Here is a 27,020-nt window from a genome sequence, read left to right as displayed (position 1 = left end):
GCCAGTTGTACACTGTCTGGTGCCCGTGGTTAGTGGTACACAATCTTGTACCTGTGGTTAGTGGTACACAGTCTGATGCTCATGGTTAGTGGTGCACAGTCTGATGCCTGTGGTTTGTAGTACACAGTCTGGTGCCTGTGGCCAAAGGTAAACAGTCTGGTGTTTGTGGCCAGTGGTACACAGCCTGATGCCCATGGTTAGTAGTACACAGTCTGGTGCCTGTGGCGAGTGGTACACGGTCTGGAGTCTGTGGACAATGGTACACAGTCTGGTGCCTGTGGCCAATGGTACACAGTGGTACCCATGGTGAGTGGTACACAGTTTGGTGTGAGTAGCGAGTGGTACACAGTCAGGTGCCTGTGATTAATGGTACACAGTCAGGTGCCCATGGTGAGTGGTACACAGATGGTGCCGATGGCGAGTGGTACACAGTCTGGTTCCTGTGGCTAATGGTACACAGTCAGGTGCCTGTCATTAACGGTACACAGGCTCGTATTCACCTTGCTGTCTCCATTTTTTATTTTGTATCCCCTGCTTCTCAGTTTGCAGTCTAAGAAATGCAGCCAGCTCTTCTGGGAACAGTTTGGGAAATATTTTAACAATAAAATTCCAGATGAACATTTAAACTTTTGGTGTAAAGTTGGGAGAAGGTGGAGTGAGGAACCCACTCAGAGACACCCCATTATGTTGCAGTGTCAGTGTCTGCACCAGTGTCCACCAGTCATTGTTGTGATTTAACCCTTTGCTGGGAGGTGCACCATTTGTTTGCTTAATCCTTTGACAACTGTAGTAGCACAAAGACAATTCGAAGGTCTAATATAGAGTTTATTCACAGAATACAATCAATAAAGAAACATTCTTTGTGTTCCTAGCACTGCTCTCGGCGAGCTCTCCAGCACTGACTGTTACCTTTGGCAGGAGGTGATCTATACACCTTATTTGAAGCCAAAGACAAGTATTTCTCCATCGTATTGTGTTAAATATGTTAACGGCTTCTTGGAGCCCAAGGTCGGGATTGTGGGGTGGGGCGAGGAGCAAAAGCAAACCCAATCCACTCGGACACACAGGTGAGAGCAGCCTTTATTATCTGGTTACTGTGACTGACAGGTTGGTGTGGAAACAAATGGACTTTAACCCTTTTCAGCCCAGCTTCCCCCAGAACCACAGGGGGCTGCGGTGCTGTTGTGCAGAGGCAGCTGAACCAGGTGGCTGACTCCTGGTGCTGACTTTGGCTGGGCTGACACTGCACAAAAGCTATCAATGTGCCTTTGACGTCAGGGAAGTTAGAGGCAGGTCTGTGGCTTAGGCGAGGATGTTCGCGATTAAAAATAAGTGCTATTAAACCCTTCTCTCTTTATCTAAAGATCAAAATCTAAAATTCAGGTAAAAAAATATGTTCTTGCCGGATGCGGCATTCTGGTGAAGGATTGAGGGCACAGGGCAGGGCCTGGGATGGAATGGATCTCAATAGGCTGGCTAGGCCTGGGCTGGAATGGGTCTCAATAGGCTGCTGAATACTGTGGCGTGGATCTAGAACACATTAAGCTTTACTGACCTAGAGAGGGCAACACTTTAAGATGCTGCATTGGCAACGGTTTTAGGCATTGTATAATACTGGGGTGGAAAAAGAAGCAATTCCGAGGTCAGAGTCAAATATGTGCAGGTTGCTTGGCAACACTGCCTCTCAGACAAAACTATCAAGACAGCATAATACTTGCCACTCAATTTGAATTTGTTACCTTTGATTTCACAGAAAACACAGAAACTCCCAGGTGAGATAATGCAGTTATAGATAATTTACCATATAGGCTGCTGAGAAAGCACAGCAAGTTGTTCAGTCTTGGAGTAATCCTTTTAGTCGCAAATGTTACTCTGCGGTAGGGAAAAGGGCTTTCCCTCTCCTTCTACATGATCACACAGGAAGACAGTGGGTTTCGGAGCTGGCAGCTGCAGGCCGCCCCGCAGTATTGCTGGAAGGTCTGGTAGCAGCTGCGGTCAGCCTCACCGCCCCACTGGCCCGGATTGGTGGTGAGGGCTTCAGCTGGCAGCCGGGCCAGGATGCTGGTGTTGACGGCCAGGGCCGCCAGGCCATAGTCGGTGAAGAGGACGGTCTCCCGGCGGCAGGTGGGGCAGGAGATGAACTTGTATTTGGGGCAGGACTCGTAGAGGATCTGCAGACACTCCTCGCACACTGAGTGTAGGCAGGAGAGAATTCGTGGGCGCTTGTTGATGGCGTTGTACACATGGCCACAGGTGGGGCATTCCAGGGGCTCTGAGGTGGTGGACTGGTGAAGTACATACTGATTAACGATGACCTCGTCTGATGGTGTCTGTCGGTGGTAGCACATCTCTGCACTGGCCTTGCGGTGGCCTTGGACAAATTTCTCGCGGCGGGGTGGTGTCCTGGCCAGTCCACTCGGGCTCCGGGCCTTTTCCAGGGTGGGGACATCGGTGCAGGCCTGGTTCGCAATGATCTCTGATTCTAGGGGCCAGGCGCACTTTCCGACAAGCGGGGGCTCCCGGACGCACTGCGAGGGCCCGTAGCGGGCCTGTGAGCTCTGGCAGTCCGCAAACTTCTCCGCTGGCACAATCTTCACCGCCTCCATCTTGATGGCAGCCTGCTGCTGTTTCAGGCACGCCATGGGGAAGGGGGATGGGAGTCCACGCTGCGGCTAGGCAGCCTGCTTCACAGGCAGGGGCTGTACTCGCCTCGCTGTCTGACCATCTCTGCACCCTGCAGGCTTCCCTCTGTGCACCAGGATTCTTCACTATCCATACAGTAGGGTCAGGCTGCAACACAATCAGCAAGAAACATCCTGAATCCTTTGCACAGTCTATACTGGATCCAAACACCCTGCTCTTTTTCTAGTGAGGCTAAGGTCTTTGTGTCAGCTTTACAACAGCACGATCTGACTCCTCTTCCTCAACTGGACTCTCAAATGCTTAGCAGCAGTGACTGCTGCAATATGAAACAAGAGCAGGCATGCACTGCAAACATGTTCCAGAAGAAACCTCTATGACAGAACTGAGTGAGCGACAGAGAAGCTCTCACTCACTGAGGAAATCTCTCAGCTAAGGAATACTGAGCTGTTTGAAGACGCTTGCTTGAATCACGTTACCTGCACTTGTAGTCAATCTGGTGCTTCCAGTTTCCAATTGAGAACAGCCCTCCCTCCAGCAGCAAAGTGTCCGTCTCTGTTGATAGTAAGGGCAGTGGCTGTTCTTCAGCTTGTTCTCTCTCTCTCTTGCTCTGTCTCTCCGAGCCCTCTGTTTACCTCTGATGGCAGTATTGTCTGCAGCAGCACTGCAGTACTGCAGCTAGCTCACATTTCTCTCATTCAGCACAGCGTGGGAGCTCCAGGCCGCAGTCCCTCAACACAGGCTACCTCTGCAACTGAAGCCAACCTCTAGCTGCTTGCCTTTTTCATTCATCTGTCTAACCTTCAAAGGGCTCTTGCTGTGGTGCAATCGATGCTGAGAAAGCAGAGGATGATGCTGTTGCCATTTCCTTCCTGAGTCACAGTGGCTTGGTGCTGCTACTGCAAGAGAAAGCAGCTATTCCCCTGAGCACTTCACACCCTCCTAGCCAGCGAGGTCACCTCTAGATAGTTCACACACTTAACCCCTCCACTCTCCCTCTGTGTTCAATATTGACTGCTGTCTCTTGGCACCTCTGACTATCTCTGCAGTTTGATAACGGGCAATGACGAAAAGGAAACAACATTTGTTTTCAGTCCCTTTTGAAGTCTGTCTGATGTGTTTTCACCCTCAAAATGTCTCAAGACACTGACATTTACAGAGCATCTATGAGAATAGCATTAGAATTTTCAATACAGAATTGGGGAGCTGACAAACTGTTTAATCTCATGATTGCCATGAAAGACAATTAAAGTGAATGCTTTTAATTCATTGGGGAGTTGCTGGTAAGGGTGGAGGAAGGCTCACAGTTCAGAAAATCACACAGATCCAGATTAGGAGAGAAGACAAGATAAATCAGGAAGGTGTGAGAAACTAACACCAAATTTGAGTTTTAAAAGCCTGTTGATTATAGCGTGAAAAGAGGTTCCACACAGCACCAAGTGCACTGAGGTCCGCAGCCAAGTTCAGTAGGATGCTTAATCACAGCCCATGAGAACAAGCTGGGCTAAACAAAGATAAGGAAAACTCAGCAAGAGTAAAGAATTAACTTTGGCTAATGAGAACAAGGTATGAGACACATAGAGACAATGAAAATGTTCTTTAAAAGCTAAAGCATGTTTGGACTCTTCCTCAGGGCTAAAATCTCTTCTTCTGGTGTTAGGGTTTGTAAATGAAATATGCTTGAACCCGTTGAACTCAGAGGCTATGTTACAAAGTGCACAATGTTAGAATAACCATAGAGTGGCATAATTTGACTTTATGTTGGAAATTTCACTCTGCAAGATATCAGATATGTGAAAATATGACACTGCTACTTTGGGGAGTGATGGGGTGCTGGTGGTGAGAAAGATCCTTCCTACACGCCAGGAGTCTCAACCCCTCTGCATGTTGCCCTCAAAGTGGCTGTAGTGGGGAAGAGACCGTTGTTCACCTCCTTGTGGAATGTACCTTTGCAAAGAAGATCTGGAGAGAGATGCAGTGGTTTTTGTCGAGGCTCATCCCAAGCAGTGCTCTAACACAGGACTCTGTGCTCTACGGGCTGTTCACAGGGACACACACCGAGACAAACATCAACTGCAGCTGGAGGATCATCAACTCGGTGAAAGACGATCTTTGATCTGCCCGTAACTTGTTGGTCTTCCAGTGCAAAGAGTTGTCCCCGACAGAGTGTTGCAGACTGGCACATTCCAAGATCCAGGACTACGTGCTGAGGGACGCACTAAAGCTTGGGGCAGCCGCCGCAAAGACACAATGAGAAAAGATCACGGTCTAAGACTTTTCAGCCATAGTGCACCGAGGGGTTGGGCATTGTATGGACCCCTCGGACTGCAGGACTCACATTGAATATGTGCAGTGAATATTACATGTATCACAATTGTATGAAGCACATCAGAGTGCAACATGATCTATGTAGACAACTTAAATACCATTGCACAGTCTGACTGTCTGTTATGACCATTTTGAAATGTCTGTAATGTTCCTTGATTGTATTGAAGCACCTCAGGGTGCGACATGATCTATGTGGAAAACTTGAATATAATTGCACTTTTTGTGATGGCCTTTTGAAATATTTTGTAATGTTCTTTCAGATATTTTATGAATAAAGTATATTTTTGCCAAAAAAAATGAGGCGGGAGATCAGAAATTGGTGACCCATCCCACTGCTTAATGTGGACTACAAAATCCTGCCCAAGGACATTGCCAATCTGGTCAAGTCTGCTCTGGAGTTGGTGATACACCCTGATCAGACCTGCACTGTACTCGGCAGGAAGAGTTCTGATAGTCTTGTGGCACTCATCAGCTTGGATCAGGAGAACGCCTTTGACAGAATATCATACACCTACATGATGGATGTGCTCTCCAAAATGTGGTTTGGGGAGAGAATCTGCAATTGGATCAAAATGCTCTACACAAACATCAGTTGCACAGTTTCAATCAATGGGTGTGAACTGGGGAGCATTCTGATCAAATCTGGAGTCAGGTGAGGCTGTTCTCTCTCCCCCGTCTTGTTTGTGTGTTGTATTGAGCTTTTAGCCGAGGCCATCAGGAAAGATGCAGGCATAAGAGGGGTGACAATCCCAGGCAGTGGAGACAATCAGGTCAAGTCCCCCTGTACATGGGCAGTGTCAATATCTTCTGCACAGATCTGCTGTCGGTGCGCAGACCGATGAGCCTTTGTGACAGTCCAAACTGGCCTCAGGAGCCAAAGTAATTTTCTGCAAGACTGAGGCCATGTTCTTTGGGAACTGGGCCAACTGACCCTTTATCCCCTCACCGTGGGGTCAGACTGCCTGAGGGTGCTGGGGATATGGTTTGGAGGGGCTGGGGTGTGTGTTAAAAACTGGTAAATGGGAGAACCCAAGTGATGGCATGTGTGAGATCACAGTATAACGTTCACCCAAAAAAGACTTACTGTTACAGGCCTTCTGCTAGAAAGAAGCTCTTCAGTTCACAGGTCTGATTATGGGAGTGACTGGTGACACTGAACCCAAAAGAATATCTATTGCAGATCCAAAATTTATAACAGGCACCCTGAACTAATAAGAACTAGATATAGACACAGACACACTGTGGCAGCAGTGTGTAACATCTACAAGATACACTCCTTCACCTCACCAAGGCTTTGACAGGACCTTCCAAATCCATATCCTCTACCACCTGGAATGACAAGGGCAGCAGATGCATGGGAACACTACCATCTGTAAGTTCCCCTCCAAGCAACACTGACTTGTCCTGACTTGGAAGTATATCACCGTTCCTTCACTGTTGCTGCATCAAAATCCTTGAACTCCCTCCCTAACAGCATTGTGGGTGTACCTACATCACAACTGAGGCGGTTCAAGAAGGCGGCTCCCCACCAACTTCTCAAGGGCATTTTGTGATGGGCAACAAATGCTGGCCTAGCAAGCGACACCCACATCCAATGAAAGAAGGGAAAAAAAGACCAATGACTTACAGTTATGGACAGACCAGACCAATGAGAATTAGTTCACACCAGACCAATGAGACCCAGATATGGATACACCAGATCCAGGAGAACTTGTAATGGGCACACCAGTTCAAAGAGAATTAGTTATGAACACATCAAACCAATGAGAACTAATTAGGGACACATCAGACCATTGAAAATTACTAAAACAAAAATAAAAATACCTGGAAAAACTCAGCAGGTCTGGCAGCATCTGCAGAGAGGAACACAGTTAATGTTTTGAGTCCGTATGACTCTTCAACAGAAGAGTTTGTTGAAGTTCTGCTGAAGAGTCATACGGACTCGAAACGTTAACTGTGTTCCTCTCCGCAGATGCTGCCAGACCTGCTGAGTTTTTCCAGGTATTTTTATTTTTGATTTGGATTTCCAGCATCCACAGTTTTTTGCTTTTATCTTATTGAAAATTACTTATGGACACAACAGACCAGTGGGAACCAGTTAAGGGCACAGAAGGCCAGTGAGAAAAGGGAATCTAAACTATTTAGACCCCAATATAGGCACACTGAAACAATGAGAACCAATCAAAGTAAATGTGGAAAGCATTGAACCAATGAGAATCTGGTACCGAGTACACACATGGATCACAACAAGAATGAGTTGCAGAATGTTTTAAAATGGCTATGTTGACTGGACATGAGCTAGTGCCCTACAATGGGGATTGCAAGGGTTTTGTTCTCTCTACTCAAGTAATGATCAAATCGCTTAAACTGTTCTTTGCTTCTTCTAAATTGCCAAAAATGTAAGAAAATGCCTAGTTTGAAACAGTATATTTTTATGTGAGTGCAAATGAGAAAGGTGTCAATTTAGGTTAGATATTCCAGGATCCATCAGTAATATCCAACAGGTGCAAGCCACCTAGGCGAATTGCTAGAACCAAAGAGCTTGAAACGCACCCAGCTTCTGGGGAAGGACTTCATTCCTCACCTTGGATGAAGGGGCAGTCACTAGGAATAATTGACAGTAGGTGGAATTTTCCGCTCCCACCAGCGGTGGGAATGGTGGCGGACAGGGGCACTAAATTTGGCATGGTGGAAAAAGTCGGTTTCCCACCGGCGGGAAAATAATTTGAAATTTTGTTCTCTCAACTTTGATGGCGGGTTTAAGGTGGGTCGAGTTTCCCGCTGATCTATGTCGGGAACCACATTTGTATTAACTTGCATCTCATGAATGTTCATCAAAAGGTCAACTCGCCAGAATTACATTCTCCCTCTAAATTAATCGCCCCACCAGCAGATAATTAGAATGGTCTGTTCCTCCATTGTATATAAGTGGCATGCACCTGGTTAGCTTCACTTTATCAACAACTGTGAGGTCTGAAGGCGTTGCTTTCTCCTTCTTGGGGACCACGCATAACTTCACCAGAGTGCCGTTAGCAAACACTGCACCACAACTGGACGAGGGAGGCAGGCGAATGCTAGAAAGGGGTGAGAGTAGGTGGAGGGGTGGAGGAAGGCTGAATGGGGGTTAGGGCTTACTGGGGAAGCGTGGGGAGAAAGGGAGGAGGAATGTCCGGGGAATGGGTGAGTGTTTTAGATGGCGGGGTTGGTGGTGTTGCTGGCGGGGTCCTGGGAGGGAGGACTCAGGGTACTGGTGATATGAGGGAACAGTAACAGTCATATGGAGGAGTGGGATGTGGTAGGGTGGCAGATCCAGGATGAAAGTCAGGTAGGTATTGGTCTCATCAGTTGAATCATGGAGGAAGACAAGACAGGTGGCTCAGATAATGGGGGGGGCCAGGGTTAGGGTGGGCATGGGGATAGTAATGGGTGTCAGCTCTGAGGGGAGGAAAGGCATGTGGAGGTGGATCATGATAGAATCCAGGATAACAGAGGGGAGGGGAATAGTGATATTGGTGGCCGTATGGTGATGGGAAGAAGTTGGTGGTTGACAGGGGAAACGTAGAAGGTCGTGACGCACAATATTTTTCCAAACTGACCTTGAACACACTTAGTAAGTCAGTGAGATCCCTCAAGCTTGGAGGAGGGTATTTTTGGGTGGATGAAGTTCAAGGTCAGCACAAGTGGCCGACTAAAGGAAAACCCTAATAATTGAGGCAACTGGCTATCAAAGATGCTCAGTTGTGTTTTTCTCTCTATGGTGAAACTCGCATTGCAGCAGGTTCATTCCTGATTTATGGGTCTCATAACACCGAGATCCCAGCAAGGTGTGGAGCTGCCATTCATTCTGTGCCATTTGCCATCGGCTGCAGTCAGAGTCAGGGGTAGAGGGAGGGAGGGAGGCAAGTGGAATGCCTCCAAGGGACACGGCTGGCGCAGGACAGCCAACTTGTGACTCCAAACCTCCATCCTCCCGAGTGAATGGTCGTGGCTCACAAGGGATCATGTGGTTAGTCTTTCTGTGCTGCCAAGGCAATGGTCTCTCCTGAGAGTTTTGAGGGTGGTGGAGACAAATGGAAAAGTGGCTGCATGAGGCTTCTTGAACATGGCTCTCATCACCCTGGTCAAAGAGCAATGTCTCCATATGCATTAATGTCTGAATGGGAGGAATTTCATCTCTAGTCCACCAGGATGACCTTTACCTGGAAGGGGTGGGGTGGGGATGCTATGTCTAGACGGAGACCAAGTGAAGGGCTTAGCACTGGCCTGTGGGCTTTGAGATGGAGGGAAACCTGTAAAGGACATGCTCACTAAATATATCACTTCAATTCATTCACATATCCACAGGAGCGCCAATGTTGCAGGCTTCAGGCAACCCTGCCTTGGTAATGGCTCTCATCCAGGTGAGGAGAAGGAGGGCCCTTAGCCGTTTGGCACAGGGTCATGAGGAGCAAGGGCCTGAGCAGCAAGAGGCAGCAGGGCCTAGATAGGATCAAGAGGCTGGCAAACATGGACCATTACTACTGGGAGCATTGGCCAGGTGATGGGTATATCACCGGTGGTGCTCTTATTTAGAGATCAGTGAAAGGCATTGCTGGAGGCGCCCTTGTATGTCCTGGGATGTGGTTGCTCACAACCGTGAGTTTCTCCAGTATGAGCTGCGGCCACAAAGACTCTAGAGGAGTAGTGTGGAGCTCCTGGCCTGCAGTGAGTGAATGTCTGTCCAAGTGCTGTTTAAATATGGAGCCAGGTCTTTTGACCCCATGAGATAATGCCGGGGCAAGCAAGATTTGCTGAGTTCCTTGCAGATGCATTATTAATGAGCTGAAAATCGGAAGGTCGCAAATGTTCACCCACCCCACTGCCCAGCAGGAATCACGCTGATTTTCCCGCCCACCACCGGACTTAATCTCCAGGATAGAAAATTCCGCTTACTGTCTCCAGCCTTGTGGAGTGAGAGCTGCAAGAAGGGCACAAAAGACTGCATAAACACAGGCAATGGTGAAAGTAGGCAAACTGGCTTTATTCAAAGAATATGAAGTAAGAAATGCTTATCTCCTCCAGTGAGCTCAGTCACAGCAATGAAGCAAGACCTTTGTTTGCATCCACCCCCAAGAAGGAAACTTGTCCAGTGCATAGAACTTAGACAATGTAAAGTGGTTGCTCCCCCAACGCAACAATATTGTATAATTCAGTTAACATGTAGCCTTCACCACCCCCAGTACTACAGTGACGTGGAGATATACATGTTTTGTTCTTGTATTGTCCAGTTGCAAACCACAGAGACAAAGGTTATTCTTCGGAAAGACTTCACAGACTAGATTTTCCGTTCCAGTTTCCGTAAGACGACTACCCACCCAGTAATACACTTGCTGCCATAATCCCATGGTGAGGTGGGGATGTGCTTTCAGAATGAAAAACACTTCTGTTTGGGAGCTTGCGTGTTGCTGAGTGATAAACTGCATGCTGTTGCAGGCTTTAAAGACCGGTGACTGCTTAAATGGGTAGTCATTGTGGTTTACCAGGGCAGGCTGCTGTTTGGAAATACATCTGCAAGCACGCTCAGTGGAACCATAGAGATTCTGACAGAGGAAACAAGCACAGCAAAAGGGTTCACATTGGGCTGAGGTATCACAGGTTCTCCAGGAAACAGCCCAGCAAGAATGAATGGTGGCTCCCAGAATCAATGAGGAGCATAATGCTTACCTGGGGGCAATGCAGGGAGAAACATAATGATCTTACCTCCTCAGCTAAAATAAGAGAACCCACTGTTACTTTCCCTTAATTCAGTTATTCAGCATTTATGACACTTCCAATTACCTTTCCATCACGCTATCTTAAATTAGTTTTGGTGTGTGCCTGAAGGCCCATCCTAACACTTAGTGCCACCAGCCTTGCATTCAAGCCAAAGAAATCATTCCATCCAGTGTACCTGCATGATATTGTGTCATCACACCCAATTGGTTGCATGCAAATACTTAGCATTATTACAAATCATTATGATAGTGCAACCTCTCACTTTTTTGACTACTGAAGGAGTAGGAAATACTTCAGGATTCTTGCTAACTATATGTCCCACTCTTCCTTTCACCTGTTCTCTCATTCACTTACTGTCCACAAATCAATTGGAAGCTGGATGTGGAGATATATGATAAGGACATTACTGTAACATCTTTACTTCATCTCTTTCACTAACTGTGTCAGTGGAAGTCAAGCCAGGGTTAAGGGAGACTTGGCCAACTAGCACTTCACATTGCGGCCATCACTCATTCTGCACCTCATCAGCTAAAGCTCAGATATATCCACCTGGGGAGATTTAATGAGTGATATGTTGAGCAGCATATTGTGGAGACAAGGGCATAAGCAGCTGGTAGTTATACAAGATCTTCCATTCCTTAGTTGAATCTTGGTATCACAAATCCTACTTTCAAAAAAGATGTCTTCTCAAGATCCTACATTGATCTGTTATTGGTGAACATAACAAGTAGATGGCAGTTTGTATAGAGGAAACCACTAGTCATGTGGGCACAGTTTTATATATTGATATCACTATGCTGCAGTCCACTTTGGAGCATGTGACAATTCCAGGGATATTTACAGCAGAACTTCCCCATGCCAGACAGCCAATGGCCTATTGATGATTGTTCTGTGAGGGTTTAGCCTGCTAGAATAGAGGCCTTATATATCAGAGCTTTCACACATCCAGCCTCATCAGACTTGGAGATCAGTTGCAGAGAAGCTCCCTCACAGCAGCACTGTGAGTGTACCTACACCACATGGACTGCAGTATTTCAAGAAGGCAGCTCATCACCACCTTCTCAAGGGCAATTAGGGATGGGCAATAAATGCTGGCCCAGCCAGCGAAGCCCACATCCCGTGAAAGATTTTTAAAAAGATGAGGCAGGGCATCATTAGCATCAATGGTGCCATTAACCCAGTTAGGAGGGTGATATACTGCTCAACTGTAGACATATTCCTGGAATGGGAACAGATAATGATACTGTATTGTTTACCATGGCAGCAATACTCTAGGTCCCTCTTCTCTCAGCTCCCTTAGATAGCTGCACATGTCACAAAGCAGGCAGAACCAGCCTGCCTAACCATTGCACAAGTGCTGTGCCTGAACTATTAGAGGACCCAGCCGCAGCCAGGAAAGAAGGCCACCTCAATCCCAAAGGTTTCTTATTCACGCATATCATAACCACTGCCAGTCAGGGTCAGACGGCATCAAGACAAAGCACAAGAGCACTTACATCACTCTTTATCACATTAAGAACTCAAATACATACTTAGTGAGTAAAACTCTGGTTGCACTGATGCCTTTGTGCGTGCAGAGAATATTCATCCAAAGGTTTTATCAGGTGTTCGGAATAGGATATTTGTATGTTACCTTTAAGATTGATGGCACTGCAGATGAAGACATATTTATATAGAGCACAAGTGTACACAGAACTGTTAATGTAACAGCCACATTTATAAGTTAAGACAATTGAGACAATTTTTGTGTTCTACCACCCCATGTACATGAAAGCTAACAGGGCCAAACTAGCACATGGAAGCACCAGCTTCCTGGCTGCATGCAGACCTCGGTCCAAGTGGCTATAGCTCCTGCCAGATCCTGATGGGAAACTAAACTAACATATGTTACTCAGGTTTAAACAAGGTTGTTGTGATCCCCAACTCTATTTTAGCCTCTATCATCATTTCTACCATCAGTTCCTGCTTCCACCCACAAACTATGGCTGTTACAAGATGGAAGAGGGCCATCTCCAACAATATTTAAGAGATGTCGCAGCCGCTCAGGTGCAGCAGTAGAAAGTTTTGGGAGACATTTTTCTTGTATTATACAGTGAAGATTTGCTGCTTAGATGATTTTTAACTTATTGGTCATGAATCCCACAGGAACATCTGGCAGTGTACTTATTTTTTTATAGGGTGGGAATCTCACTTGGACAGAAGCAGGAGCAGCAGATGAAGGAAGGAACAAACAGCCATAGTTGGAGCAATTCCTGATCTCTGAATAGAGTTTATAGGCCTGGGACAACATGCCTACAGTCTATGCGGAGCAGTGAGTAAGGAGACTTGGGATGCTGTGACAGTTTTTTTTATTTTTTCATGGGATGTGAGCATCACCGGCAAGGCCAGCATTTATTGTCCATCCCTCATCACCCTTGAGAAGCTGCTGATGAGCTGCCCTCTTGAACCGCTGCAGTCCATGTGGTGTAGGTACAACTGTAGTGCTGTTAGGGAGGGAGTTCCAGGATTTTGACCCAGTGGCAGAGAAGGAACAATGACATAGTTCCAAGTTAGGATGGTGTGTGACTTGGAGAGGAACTTGCAGGCGATGGTGCCCTGGTACCCTTGTCCTTCTGGGTGGTAAAGAAGGTGCTGCTGAAGGAGCCTTGGTGAGTTGCTGCAGCGCACCTTGTCAATGGTACACACTGCTGCCACTGGCGGTGAAGGGAATTGTAAGACTATCTGTAAGCCTACCATGACTAATCTACTTACAAATAATCTTGTTGTTCGTCTAACTGATGTTTGTCTTACTGCTTGTACCAATATAATGGTTGGTGCAAATTTAAAGATATAGCTGCTTGAAAGAACTTCTTTTAAAAGTGTGAATCACCTGTCTGAGCAGGAGACTATCTTACATCAGACAAGTAGGGACTTGTAGAAAAGCGCTTATAATTGTTGATTGATCCATTGGGTCATATGGCCAAAGAGGATGGATATTCTAATGAATGACCAAGGGAAGAAAAGGCCAACATCAACAAGATGAATCTCTATGTTTTTGTAAGGCCCACGTTAATGCTGGCTAACAACAAAGCCTAACACTTTCTAAACTTATCTGTGCATGACATCTTGTCCAGTCAAAATGCAGGTAAGACCTAAAACCAACTAAATTACTGGTATAAAAGCAAAATACTGCAGCTGCTGGAAATCTGAAATAAAAACAGAAAATGCTGGAAATGCTCAGTAGGTTTGATAGAATGTTCTAATGAAACGTCAGAGACCTGAACCATAAGCCCTGCTAAGATATAGGAATCAGCCTGAATTCTTGTAATTATTAAAGTTCACAGACAATCTTACAGAGTAAATGTTTAAATTGGTGGTTGGAAAACCACTTTGTCCTGGGTGGTGTTGAGTGTTTTGAGTGTTGTTGGAGCTGCACTCATCCAGGCAAGTGCGGAGTATTCCATCACACTCCTGGCTTGTACCTTGTAGATGGTGGAAAGGCTTTGGGGAGTCAGGAGCTGAGTTATTCACTGCAGAATTCCAAGCCTCTGACCTGCTCTTGTAGCCACCTCCAAGAGCTTGGACTTGAGAGAACCAGGCTGCAAACATTAGGAACTTGGTAACTGTTGGGGCAGTCTGGCTTGGCTGCCTTTCTGATACCAACATGGACAATGGTTCAGGTATCGCAAGAGTCCAGATATGGTGTCATCCTGAATGATGACAACATGTTCTATTCCTATTGCATGACTGCCCGTGCTATTGGCCTGCAGCTCAGCGCAGATAGTGATCTGTAGGAGAGCAGATTGCAGGAGATTGTGATCTGTCTGAAGCTCTGATTCATTCAGTACCGTCCCCCCCCACCCCCCACCACCCCCCACCCCCCCACATCCAAAACAGAGGAGATTCTGGGGCCCAGAGTCTGCATGGTTTCAGTGTTAGCATTCCTAAGAGATACTATTGCCCATGCCAGAGATTCCTGTAGGGAGGCCCCAGTTGCAGCATCCATTAAGGTGACCATATGCCCCATGGTTGACTGCAGTGTGCCAATACCATACACCAGAACCACAAACTGGGTCCTGTGACATAGCGGAGGTTCCCTGACAGGCAGTCCAATGCACTGAGTAATTGTTGGTGTGCAGAAAATGCATTTCTTTTAAAGGCTGGGATTGCCTTTGTCCTCTTTAGTGAGCTTGGACAGTGGATGGCCTTTTGATTTTTTTTCATGGGATGTGGGCGTCGCTGGCAAGGCCAGAATTTGTTGCTCATCCCTACTTGTCCTTGAACTGAGTGACTTGCTAGGCCATTTCAGAGGGCAATTAAGAGTCAACCACATTGCTGTAGGTCTGGAGTCACGTGTAGGCCAGACCAGGTAAGGACGGCAGATTTCCTTCCCTAAAGGACATTAGTGAACCAGATGAGTTTTTAAAACAATCAACAATAGTTATCATGGTCACTGAGACTAGCTTTTTATTCCAGGTTTATTAATTGGATTCAAATTCCAACAGCTGCCATGTTCCCAGAGCAATAGCCTGGATTACTAGTCCAATGACATTACCACTACATCACCGTTTCCCTGTCATAGCTGTGCTTGGACTGTCCCTCCATCAACACCTGCTCCTACTCTCTTGTATTTAATGACTCACCCAGTGCAGACCCTTCTGACTCAATGTCTATAACACGTGGATTGCTGGAGCTCTAAAGGGTAAGGGTACATCTTTGGAGAATTCTCCATCAGTCTGTGTGTCTACAATCCCTGAGTCGTCTAATGGACAAAGAAAAGAGAGAGGTGCAATAGTTAGCATGTAATGGCAGAGGTAAGCAACTAGTAGATCAGTGCCAGTACAATGCAGCATCCAGTTGTTGTACTGATTGTGTGACTGTGTGAGGCTGTAACTGAGAGCTTAAAGTAGAAGTTGAAGGAAGTGAAGATGTCTGCTATGGTTGGCCTCCATCCTGGCCATTTCTGATCTGTTGTCTTACAATAATGTTGATCATGGTCCCTTATATTGGCGTCAGTGTCCTCAGTGGCAGGGTCTCCTCCTGTACTGGTTGTCTCCCTCCTGTTGTATGCCATCTGTTCCTGTGAAAAGAGTGGAAGTTCATTAATAAGTGCCATGTCTAAAGATTTCCACCATGTGTGAGGCACTTGGCATCGTGTGCATGGTGATAGGAAGAAACAGCGAATGAGGCCCGAGATAGTAGTTACTGTGGAGGCAGTAGCAGGTTTTAAGGGTGTGTGTGCAGGTTGAAAGGAGGGGTAGTGAAGGGTACCCTAATGGTTTCTAGAGAGCCATGGAAAGGACTGCTAGCACTAAGGCTAAAGTATGCACCTGCAGAGAATCTAAGAGATGTAACCTTGGCAGTCCTGGTCAGACATTACATTTTGTTCAGCCTGCAGCCAAATCCAAGCTACCTAGTTCCTGCTACCTAATCGGTGAGCTGTCTATTGGGAGCGCATTTTGTGCTGCTAATAATTAGGCCTTGACCATGAAAAAGACCGTCGGACTCCTTCAAGCATGTCCACCACCTGCCCAGTATATGCTCCACTTGAAAATCATCCTCAAGGTCTTCTGTATGAGAGCTTCATGAGTAACTCTTGAGGTTGGCATCAGGCTGTTCTGCAGCCGCCTCAAGCTCACCTTGCAGTCCATGGGAGCTTTCTGCAGTCTGTAAAACACTACTATGAAACTCTTTGAAACATTTTACAGGCCTGTATGCAATGCTTCCCTCAGATCTATCCACGCACTTAAAGTTCTGCTTTGATAAGCTAAGAGTGTGTTAGATGGTGCAGGTACAGACATCGATATTACAGCTGTGCTCAGCTGGTGTACTGGGACATGGCAGAGCTTTCCAATCATGGGCTTTGCCGTTTGGGTTGATATATTAGAGAAACTATGGACTGCCTTGATATATAGGCATTATGACAGATGCTTTGGAAGTAGCTATTGACTTGAGCAATCTAGTGCTGATGCTTTCAACTGAAGTGAACATTCCTAGACTGGAGTTCTTTGTGATTTGTATTGGTGTAGCACAACATGGGCCAATCTGGGCCACATAGGTTTATTCTACAATTCTCGAGACCTTCAGGAATCCTGCCATTGGGTAATACTGCACAGTCCTCTCATGCTGCTGCAGGATGTCTGTGAAGACAAAGTTGATATTGCTCTCTCAAGCAAACACTAGCTTTATTTATCTAGTTGCTGCAGAATGATTAATCCAGGCGATGTTTTCGATGTCACGATGTAGCACATGAAAATGGTCCAGATGTACAGAAATTAAGAGCTATTGTAACTTTTATAATTCCTGGCAGTGCTGTACCTGTGGATGAGTTTGGCTACAAGTCACTTTGTCACAAGTGGAACCATTCAGTTATGCCTCTCTATGCTTGGGCAGGCTACGATTGAAAAGACAGTGGGAGATACATAGATCCTACAGCACAGAAACAGGCTATTTGGTCCAAAAGGTTTGTGCCAGTGTTTATGCTCTACATGAGCGTCCTCCTACCCAACTCAGCTAATCCTATCTACACATTATTAAAATCATAGAAACTCACAGCAACAGAAGGAGGACTTTGGCACATCATGCCTGTTTCGACTCTTTCAAAGTACTATGATATTTAATCTTACACTCTATGTTTTCCCTATAACCCTGCAAATTAGTTCACTTTAAATGCATGTCTAACTGCTTTGTGAAAGTTTCAATGGAATCTAATTCTACCACCCTTCGGGTAGTGCGAGTTCCAGATCATTGCAATCTTCTGTGTGAAATAATTACTCATCATTTCCTCTCCAGTTCTTTTGACAACTTTTTTTTGTAAATCTATGACCACTTATTATCAACCCACTGGCCAAAGGAAATAATTTCTTCCTACTTGCTTTAGCAAAACCCCTCATTATTTTGAATACCTCTATGAGATGTTTCCTTATCCTTCTCTGCTCTAAGGGGAACATCACCAGCTTCTCAAATCTCTCCACAGAACTGAAATCCCTCATCCCTGATCTCGTCTTGGTAACCCTCCTTTACACCACCTCGAAGGCCTTGACATCCTTGCTAAAGTACCGTGCCCAGAATCGGACACAATACCCCAGCTGAGCCCATACAGTGATGGGTAAAGGTTTAGTGCGACTGGATTGTTTTTGTATTCAATGCCCCTATCTTGTGTGCTTTCTTACCAACCTTATCAACTTGCCCTGCCACATTCAAAGATTTGAGAACATGCGATCCGAGGTCCCTCAACTCCTGCACCTCCCTCAAAATAGTACCACTTAAATTATACTTCTATTCCTTTTTCCCTCATTACTTATTTAGCCACCCTTTAAATGCACCTATATTATTCACCTTCACTCTTCCACATAATTTCCTCATTCTAACCATCCACACGTAAAAAGTCTTTTTAAGTTCTTAAGTTTTGAGTTCATTATTGGATTTAGTTATGACAATCTTCTATCTATGATCCCTGGACAAGGGCACCAGCCAGGTGGGAACACTACCACCTTCAACTTCCTCTCCAAGTCACAGACCATCCTGATTTAGGATTATATCGACGTTCCTTCATTGTTACTGGGTCAAAATCCTGGAACTTCATACCTATCAGCACTGTGGGTGTACCACAAGTGAAACATCTTTTTTCTATCTACCTATCAAATCCCATCATCAGTCAGAAGACTTCTATTAGGTTACCCCACAGAAAAAAGAGCCCCAGCCTGTTCACTCTTCTTTCATGGTTATTTCCTGATAGGTAGTCTGCCTCAATCTCTCAATGTAGGTGTGGGGAGGGGGATCTGTCAGGTGGGTGCAACCATGCTCGCCCTGCACCTCGCCTCTTCTTCCTCCGAAAAGCACAATACCAGGGATTGCCCCTGGGTATATATGGTGGCAGGATTAACGAGGTTAGGACAAAACGTCATGGTCCACAAGGCGCCTCAGTGGATACCTGAAAGCTGCAGTGACAAGAGCAAACTAAATTCTCCTTGCAGACTGATTCCAGGAATGTTGAGAAATTGCATGAACAAAGTGAACAACATAACTGGGGCCTCATTAACATAGGCAAACAAACTAGCGTGCACCACAGTCGCTAAAGCAAAATACTGGCAGAAAACTACAAGGTGAAAATGACAGTGCTACACTCACCAAGTGGCCAGTTTCACCCAATTGATGCTTGTTTGTGGGTGAAACCAATTGGAAAATCAGGGTGGAGAGCCATATCTGTTACAGTGTCCAGTGCAGGCATATAGACTGGGGAATGTATAGCTTTTAGATCCTCCAACACCAACCATAGAGATAAAGCCTAGATAACATTTGGCCTTAATGTGCTTGTAATAACAAGGTTACATCGACTCTATAGCACAGAAAATGGCCATTCTTTCCTATTGGTCGATGCCAACATTTATGCTCCAAACATGCCTCCACCCATCCCTTTTCATCTCACCCTATCATAATAGTTTAACTTCTATTCCTTTCTCCCTCATGCGGCCATCAATGTTCCCCTTAAATGCATCTATGCTATTGCTTCCCATACGTTTTAATGACTCTGACTTTGTGTGACCCCAGAGCGAAAATGTGGAAGAGCTACAAGAGTTGTTGAGTGTGGGCGGGTAAGTCTTTAGTTGATGAGTGTGTTGCGGGGGGGGAGCTTTAGTTCTTGACTGGGAGGGGTGATAGGTGGACAAGAGATAAATGTTTGGAGAGTAAGGCAGGGTTTCTACAAAAAAAACAACTACCTACATATTCACAAGCTTTTTTTGCAGCAGCAATTGGGCCTGAGAGAGCAGTCCACTAGGCCATGCCCACCAATAGAAAAAAGGTGAGGATTTAAAGCTGTCAGAAAGCAATCCAAGCTGCACATTAGCCATTGCTGCCTCGAAACTCGTGACTCCAAAATCTCATCTCTGTTGCAACCCACAGTTTGGGAAGTCCTGAACTATGCTATTCACCCCAACTCCTCCATGTGATTGTGTATTCTGTTTCTTACCACTCCCCCGGGTAAAGAAGTTTCTCTTGAATTCTCTATTTGATCTATTTGTGACTATGTTTATCTATGATCTCTAAGTTTGGACTCCTCTGACAAGCGGGAACATTTTCTCCACACCTATCCTGCTGGACCCTTTAATATTAACATCTTCTACTAAGGCACCCGTCAGCCTTATCTTTTCTAGAGAAAAAAGCCAGAGCCTGTTCAGCCTTTCATAATCAGCATTGGGCAATGTAAAGTCTTCACTTCCCTTAGCAACAAGCATAGTAACATAGGTTGGGCAATGCTAGGCCCTCCTCTAGCTAGCTGAGAGATACAACATGAGCTATGCAAATTCCTCACATTGCCACAGCAGGAAACATCCAGTCAGACAGGTTTTGCATGAACGGAACAAGTTTGAAGCAAACCTTTATTATACAATCACCTTTATTATTAGACACCTTTGATCATTTTAGGTTGTATCATGGAAAAGAAATGAAGGAGTGATTTATGACTTGTTGCAATCTGAGAGCACAGTAATGTATTTACAGTATTGTATTGTACACATTTTAACTGTCCTGCTCTAAACCAATTAAATTGATGATAAGAGATGGACAGAGGAAATGCCCTTTGAGCCATCGGGCTTACTCCTTCCAGCACTAAATCAGAAGTGCTTTCATTTTTAATTCAGGCAATAGGTGGAGTCTTTCACTCCAAAATTAGATGTGAATATTGTTCAAAACTGGAATGTGGTGTGTATGACATATGAAGTGATGAATTTCTGGTATGTGGGTAAAGCTCTCAATCCTGCCAAGGCAATACTTATATAACATATTGCAGGACATCTGGGTGTGAAAAGTGGTTACTTCCTTCTGTGACTTTTCCATTCAGATCAATGACAGAGAGAGCATATCCCCGTATATCATCATTGAAAGTCAGTGTACATTCCAGTATCAGATAAACAACAGACAGTGTAAACTCCTGTATCAAATCAATGGCAGTCAGAGTATGTTAAGGGCCATCACAGACTCCTCTTGGCTATATGCCTGAAATAAAAGCCACCATTAACAGATTGCTGCTGTAAGAGCCGAAAGCCCTTTTGAGCACTGGTATCTGTAGCCATGATGGCAGCAGTCTGAGCCTGCATAGCAACAAACAAACAGTCTGAGCTTCCACTGCAACACGCATTGAAGAGACTAAATCAGGTTAGGAGGGGAAGGATTCAGTTGCCGTAGTCCTCGTGGGTACCAACACATAGGTAGGACTAAAAAAGAGGTTCTGCTAAGGGACTATGAGCAGCCAGGGGCTAAATTAGAAAGCAGAACCACAAAGGTAATAATCTCTGGATTACAATCTGAGCCATGAGCAAATTGACATAGGGTAAATAGCTTGGCTCAAAGATTTGTGTGGGAGAAATAGGTTTCAATTCATTGTACTGCAAACATTTGGTCCAAACATGGGCAAAAGAGCTGAACTCAAAAAGTGAGGTGAGAGTGACTGCCCTTGACATCAAGGCAGCATTTGACCAAGTGTGGCATCAAGGAGCCCTAGCAAAACTGGAGTCAGTGGAAATCAGGGAGGAAGCTTTCCACTGGTTGGAGCATAGCTAGCACAAAGGAAGATGATTATGGTTGTTGGAGGTCAATCATCTCAGTCCTGGGATATCACTGCAGGAGTTCTCAGGGTAGTGTCCTAGGCCCAACAATCTTCAGCTGGGCGGAGGAATTTTAAGAGTTAATTTAATTTAATTAAGGGTTAGTTTAATTTAAGGGTTAATTTCTACCTAAAGTCCAGTGTTTTCCTTAATTTAGCAATTAACTCAAAGTGCTCTTTGGGTTGGGAAAAGTTGAGTTTTATTCCAGCTTTAAAAGAGGGGTTTACAGGTTCTCTTTCGAACTCAAGCTAGTTAATTAGATAATTGGCTGAAACTGGTTTTCAGAAGCTTGAATCAGGAGGCATAAAAACAGGTCTTCTTCAGTGCTGAAGAGTAATATGAGCTAGAAACATTAACTCTGTTTTTCTCTTCATAAATTCTGCCAGACCTGCTGAGTTTTTCCTACATTTTCTGTTTTTATTTCAGATTTCCAGCATCCACAGTATTTTCCTTTTATCTTCTTCAGTGCTGCCTTGACTGCACTGGAGTGCTGCTTTTGGTACATCTGAGTGCTTAAATCGGAGTTTGGTGAGTGATGGAGTTCTGTGAACAGGGGAAGGAGGTGCTCCTTTATTTTTCTACCTTTCCTCAGCCTCCAGTAGCTGGTTTGTACTCTAGCTGCAGGGGAAAAGGCTGACTGAATGTCTTAGGAGCCCATAAAGCAATAGAAAGAGAGAGCTGGGAGTTTACAGATAAAATCTAAAAGTGATGTTACAGGAGTCCTGTAAGTTGATTGGTTGGTAATTATAGGCCTTTCTGGACTCGGCACAGAGGAGACGATTGGTGAGTGACAAGTGAGTTATTATATTATACCTTATTGCAGTAAATACTTTATATAGAGTTTAAAGTATGTCATTGCAGCTGGGTCATGTGGAATGAGCATCCTGCAGGACATGGGATGTTGTGCAGGCACAAAGTGCCCTCGATGACTATATCCGAAGGAAGTGTCACCAGCTGCAGAAACTGTGCTCCGAATTGCGGATCTCGAGCGGTGGCCGGTGGTGCATCTGCGAGGCTGAGGATTATGTGGATAGCATGTTTAGAGAGGCGGTCACACCTTGGCTGAGTAGTACACAGGCAGAGAGGGAATGGGTGACTGCCAGAATATCTAAGACAACCAGGCAAGTAGTGCAGGATTCCCCTGAGGCTTTCTTGTTCTCTAACCATTTTTCCATTTTGGATAGTGGTGAGCAAGATAGTTCCTCAGACGACTAGCAAGAGCCAAATTTCTGGTACCACAGGTGGCTCGGTGGCTCAGCTGCTCAGGAGAGGAGGAAGAGTGGAAGAGCTATAGTAGTAAGGGATTCCATAGTTAGGGGAGCAGGCAGGCATTTCTATGGCCGTAGATGTGACTCTAGGACTCTCTGGTGCCAGGGTCAAGGATGTCAGAGTGCTGCAGGACACTCTTTTGGGGGAGGGTGAACATCCAGGGGTCATCATCCACAATGGGACCAATGACATTGGTAGGAAAAGGGATGAGGTTCTGAAAGCAGATGTTAGGAAGGGGATTAAAAAGCAGGACCTCAAGAGCAATAATCTCATTATTACGCCCAGTGCCATGTGCTAGTGAGCATAAGAATAGGAAGACTGAGTAGTTCAACACGTGCTGGAGAAATGGAGAAGGAGGGAGGTCTTTAGGTTTCTGAGGCATTGGGACTGGTTCTGGGGCAGGTGGGACCTGTGCAAGAAGGATGGGTTACACCTTAACAGGACTGGGACTAATGTCCTCGCAGGGAGGTTTGCTAATGCTGTTCGGAAGGGTTTAAACTACGTTTGCAGGGGGATAGGAACCTGAGGGGAAATTCAGAGTGAAGAGGAGAAAAACTGGTAGTGGGAAGTAAAGAAGTATTAACTGATAGGGAGGATATATCAGAGAGTAGTATCAAGGTAAATGGAATACTTGAAGAGTTTAATAGAATTACAGTAGGCAATAGTAAGTAACTAGATGGGGTCAGAATAAAAGGGAAAGTTTAAAAAAAAAAAAAAAAACCTAAATCAGGGTTAATGTGCATCTATGTGAATGCACAGAGTGTGGTTAATAAGATTGGTGAATAAGATTGACACAGGTTGACAAATGGACTTATGATATTATTGCTATATATATGACCTGGCTCAAAGAAGGGCAGGACATGGTGTTAAATATTTCTGGGTACGAGGTGTGGAAGTGTTTAGGGGAGACAGGAAGGGAAAAAAAGGTCAGGGGGGGTCGGTGCAGTGGCAATATTGGCATTACAGTACTGGAGAGGGAGGATGTTCCAGAGGGGTCAAGGATGGAATCTCTCTGGCTAGATGTAAGGAATGAAAAAGGTGCAATAACATTGATTGGTGTAGTATATAGATCGCCAACTAGTGGAAGGGATGTGGAGAAACAAATTTTGCAAAGAAATAAGAACATAAGAAATAGGAGTAGGCCATTCGGCCCCTCAAGCCTGCCTCGCCATTCAATAAGATCATGGTTGATTTGTCCCAGGCCTCAACTCCTCTTTTGTGCCAGCTCCTCATGGCCCTCAACTCCCTGATATTTCAATAATCTATCTACCTCTTCTTTAAATACTTTCAGTGATCTAGCCTCCACAACTCTCGGGTTGAGAATTCCAGACATTCACTACCCTCTGAAAGAAGCAATTCCTTCAGCATCTCAGTTTTAAATGAGTGCTCCCTTATTCAGTAACTATGTCCCCTAGTTCGAGATTCCCCCCACTAGTGGAAGTATCATCTCAACATCTACCCTGTCGAGCCCCATCAGAATCTTGTACGTTTCAATAAGATCACACCTCATTCTTCTAAACTCTAATGAATAAAGGCCTAACCTGTTTAGTTGTTCTTGATAAGCCAAACCCTTTCATCCTAGGAATCAGCCTAGTGAATATCTCTTGAACTGCCTCCAATGCCGGCATATTCTTTCTTAAATACGGGGACCATAACTGGAAACGTAGATGCAAGAATTATAGGATAATTGTAATGGGGGACTTCAGTTATCCAAATATAAATGGGGATAGGAATAATGCAAAGGGTCAAGAGGAGTGAGAGTTCCTGGAATGTGTTCAAGATAATTTTCTGCAGCAGTATGTTTCTGGTCCAACGAGAGGGAAGGCATTATTGGAGCTGGTTCTGGGGAATAAGTTGGCCCAAGTGGACCAAATATCAATGGGAGAGCATTTACGGGACAGTGACCATTGTATCATAAAATTTAGGTTGGCCATGGAAAAGGACAAGGAATGATCCAGAGCAGTGATAATTGATTGGGAGAAAGCCAACTTCGATGGGATGAAAATGCATCTGAATCGAGTGAGCTGGATTCAAATGTTGGCAGAAAAGACAGTGGCAGAACAATGGGCTACCTTCAAAGAAAAAGTATCGCAGGCAATGTCAAGGTACATTCCCACGAAAGGGAAAGGTAGGACAAATAAATCCAGAGCATCCTGGATAACGAGAGAGATAGAGTTGGAGATGAAAAGGAAGAAATGCACGTATGTCAGGTGTCAGGTAGAAAATATAATGGACAATCAGGCTGAATACAGAAAGACCGGAGGGGAAGTGAAAAAGCTAATAAAAAATGCAAGGAGCGAGCATGAAAAGAGGCTGGCACCTAACATAAAAGAGAATCTCAAGGTCTTCTAAAAGTATATAAATAATAAAAGGGTGGTAAGAGAGTAGGGCCAATTAGGGGTTTAAAAAAAGGGGACTTGCATGTGGAGGGAAGAGAAATAGCAGAGGTATTAAACGAGAACTTTGCATCTGTCTTTACAAAGGAAGAAGATGCTACTCAGGCCGAGGTTAGAGAGGAGGTAACTGGTACACTTGAAGAATTTACAATTGAGGAGGAGGGAGTGTTAGAAAGGCTATCTTTACTTCAAATAGATAAGGTACCAGGGCTGGATGAGATGCATCCAAGTGTACTGAGGGAGGTGAGAGTGGAAATTGCAGAGGCACTAGTGATAACCTTCTAGTTTTTTTAGACACATGGGTGGTGCCAGAGGACTGGGGAATTGCGAATGTTAAACCCTTGTTCAAAAAGGGGTACAAGGATAAAGATGGCAACTACAGGCCAATCAGTCTGACTTCAGATAGGGAAACTTCTGGAATCTATAGTTCAGGACAAAATCAATAGTCACTTAGACAAGTGCAGGATAATTAAGGAAAACCAACACAGATTCACTAAGGGAAAATCATGTTTAACTAACTTGCTGGAGTTTTTTGAGAAGGTAACAGAGAAGGTTGATAAGGGCAATGCTGTTGATGTGATATATATGGATTTTCAAAAGGCATTTGATACAGTGCCACACAACAGGCTTGTGAGCAAAATTCTAGTTCATGGAATAAAAGGCAGAGTAGGCCTTTGGATAAAAGATTGGCTGAGTGACAGGAAACAGAATAGTGATAAATAGTTGTTTTCAGTTTGGAAGAAGGATTGTAGTGGAGTTCTCCAGGGTTCAGTGCTGGGACCCTTGCTCTTCCTGATATATATTAATGACCTAGACTGTAGTGTTCCGGGCATGATTTCAAAATTTTCAGATGATACAAAGATTGGAAATGTTGTCAACTGTGATAAGGATAATCTTGTACTTGAAAATGACATAGACATGTTGATGGATTGGGTAGACAAGTGGCAGACGAAGTTCAATGCAGAGAAGTGTGAGGTGATGCATTTCAGCAGGAAGAATATGAAGAGACAGTATAAATTAAAGGGAGAAACTCTAAAGAAGGTGCAGGAACAGATGGACCTTGGTGTATATGTACGTAAGTCATTGAAGGTGACAGGGCATGTTGAGAATGCAGTTAATAAAGCATACAGTATCTTAGACTTTATTAAGAAAGATACTCAGTGCAAGAGTAAGAAGGTCATGTTCAACTTGCATAAGACACCAGTTAGGCCTCCTCTGGAGTACTGCATCCAGTTCTGGGTGTCATACTTGAGGAAGGATGTGAAGGCATTGGAGAGAGTACAGGGGAGGTTCACAAGAATGATTCCAGGGACGAAGAACTGTAGCTATGAGGATAGACTGGAGAGGCTGGGCTCTTTTCCTTGGAGAAATGAAGGCTGAGAGGAGACTTGATAGAGCTATTAGGGATCCTGAGGGGTATGTACAGGGTGAATAGTGAGAAGCTGTTCCCACTCAAGAGAACATCAAGAGCTAGAGGTCATAGATTCAAAATAAATGGCAAAAGAAGTAATAGTGATTTGAGGAAATTTTTTTTCACCCAGAGGGTGGTTGGAGTCTAGAACAAACTTCCTGAAAGGGTGGTGGAGGCAGGTTCAGTCGAGATATTCAAAAGGGAATTGGATCGCAATCTGTAAAGAGAGAATGTGCAAGCTTACGGGGATAAGGCAGGGGAGTGGAACTAGGTAGAATACTCTTTCAGAGAGCCAGTGCAGACTCGATGGGCTGAATGGCCTCCTTCTGCACTGTAGCGATTCTGTTGCTTCATCAATGACCTTCCCCTCCATAAGATCAGGTGAGGATGTTCAGGGATGATTGCACAATGTTCAGCACCATTCACGACTCCTCAGATGCTGAAGCAGTCCGTGCCCATGTGTAGCAAGACCTGGTCAATATTCACGCTAGGGCTGATAAGTGGCAAGTAACATTTGCGCCACACAAGTCCCAGGCAATGACCATCTCCAACAAGACAGAATCTAACCATCTCCCCTTGACATTCAATAGCATTACCATCACTGAATTCCCCACTATCAACATCCTGGGGATTCCCATT

General features: G+C 45.0%; 1 protein-coding gene and 1 long non-coding RNA gene across 2 annotated transcripts in view; one reads left to right on the top strand and one right to left on the bottom strand.

Moving 5' to 3' along the window:
- Nucleotides 1–27,020, top strand: part of LOC144685662 (uncharacterized) — a 666,871-nt gene that overhangs the window by 41,588 nt on the left and 598,263 nt on the right. The gene's annotated exons all lie outside the window — the stretch shown is intronic.
- On the bottom strand, nt 805–3,514 carry rnf208 (ring finger protein 208). The gene is made up of 2 exons (XM_078550403.1): nt 3,120–3,514; nt 805–2,790 (listed from the first exon to the last, which is right to left on the bottom strand). Exon 2 carries the CDS (start codon nt 2,640–2,642, stop codon nt 1,905–1,907), a length of 738 nt encoding a protein of 245 aa, XP_078406529.1. The 5' UTR covers nt 2,643–2,790; nt 3,120–3,514; the 3' UTR covers nt 805–1,904.

The sequence above is a fragment of the Cetorhinus maximus genome, chromosome 10 (genome assembly GCF_964194155.1).
Source record: "Cetorhinus maximus chromosome 10, sCetMax3.hap1.1, whole genome shotgun sequence".
Classification (NCBI taxonomy): domain Eukaryota; kingdom Metazoa; phylum Chordata; class Chondrichthyes; order Lamniformes; family Cetorhinidae; genus Cetorhinus; species Cetorhinus maximus.
This window is presented reverse-complemented; position numbering and strand designations above follow the sequence as displayed.

What these genes read in the sequence shown, in the direction of transcription:
- rnf208 (XM_078550403.1), bottom strand. Translation starts at nt 2,642, where the DNA reads ATGGCGTGCCTGAAACAGCAGCAGGCTGCCATCAAGATGGAGGCGGTG.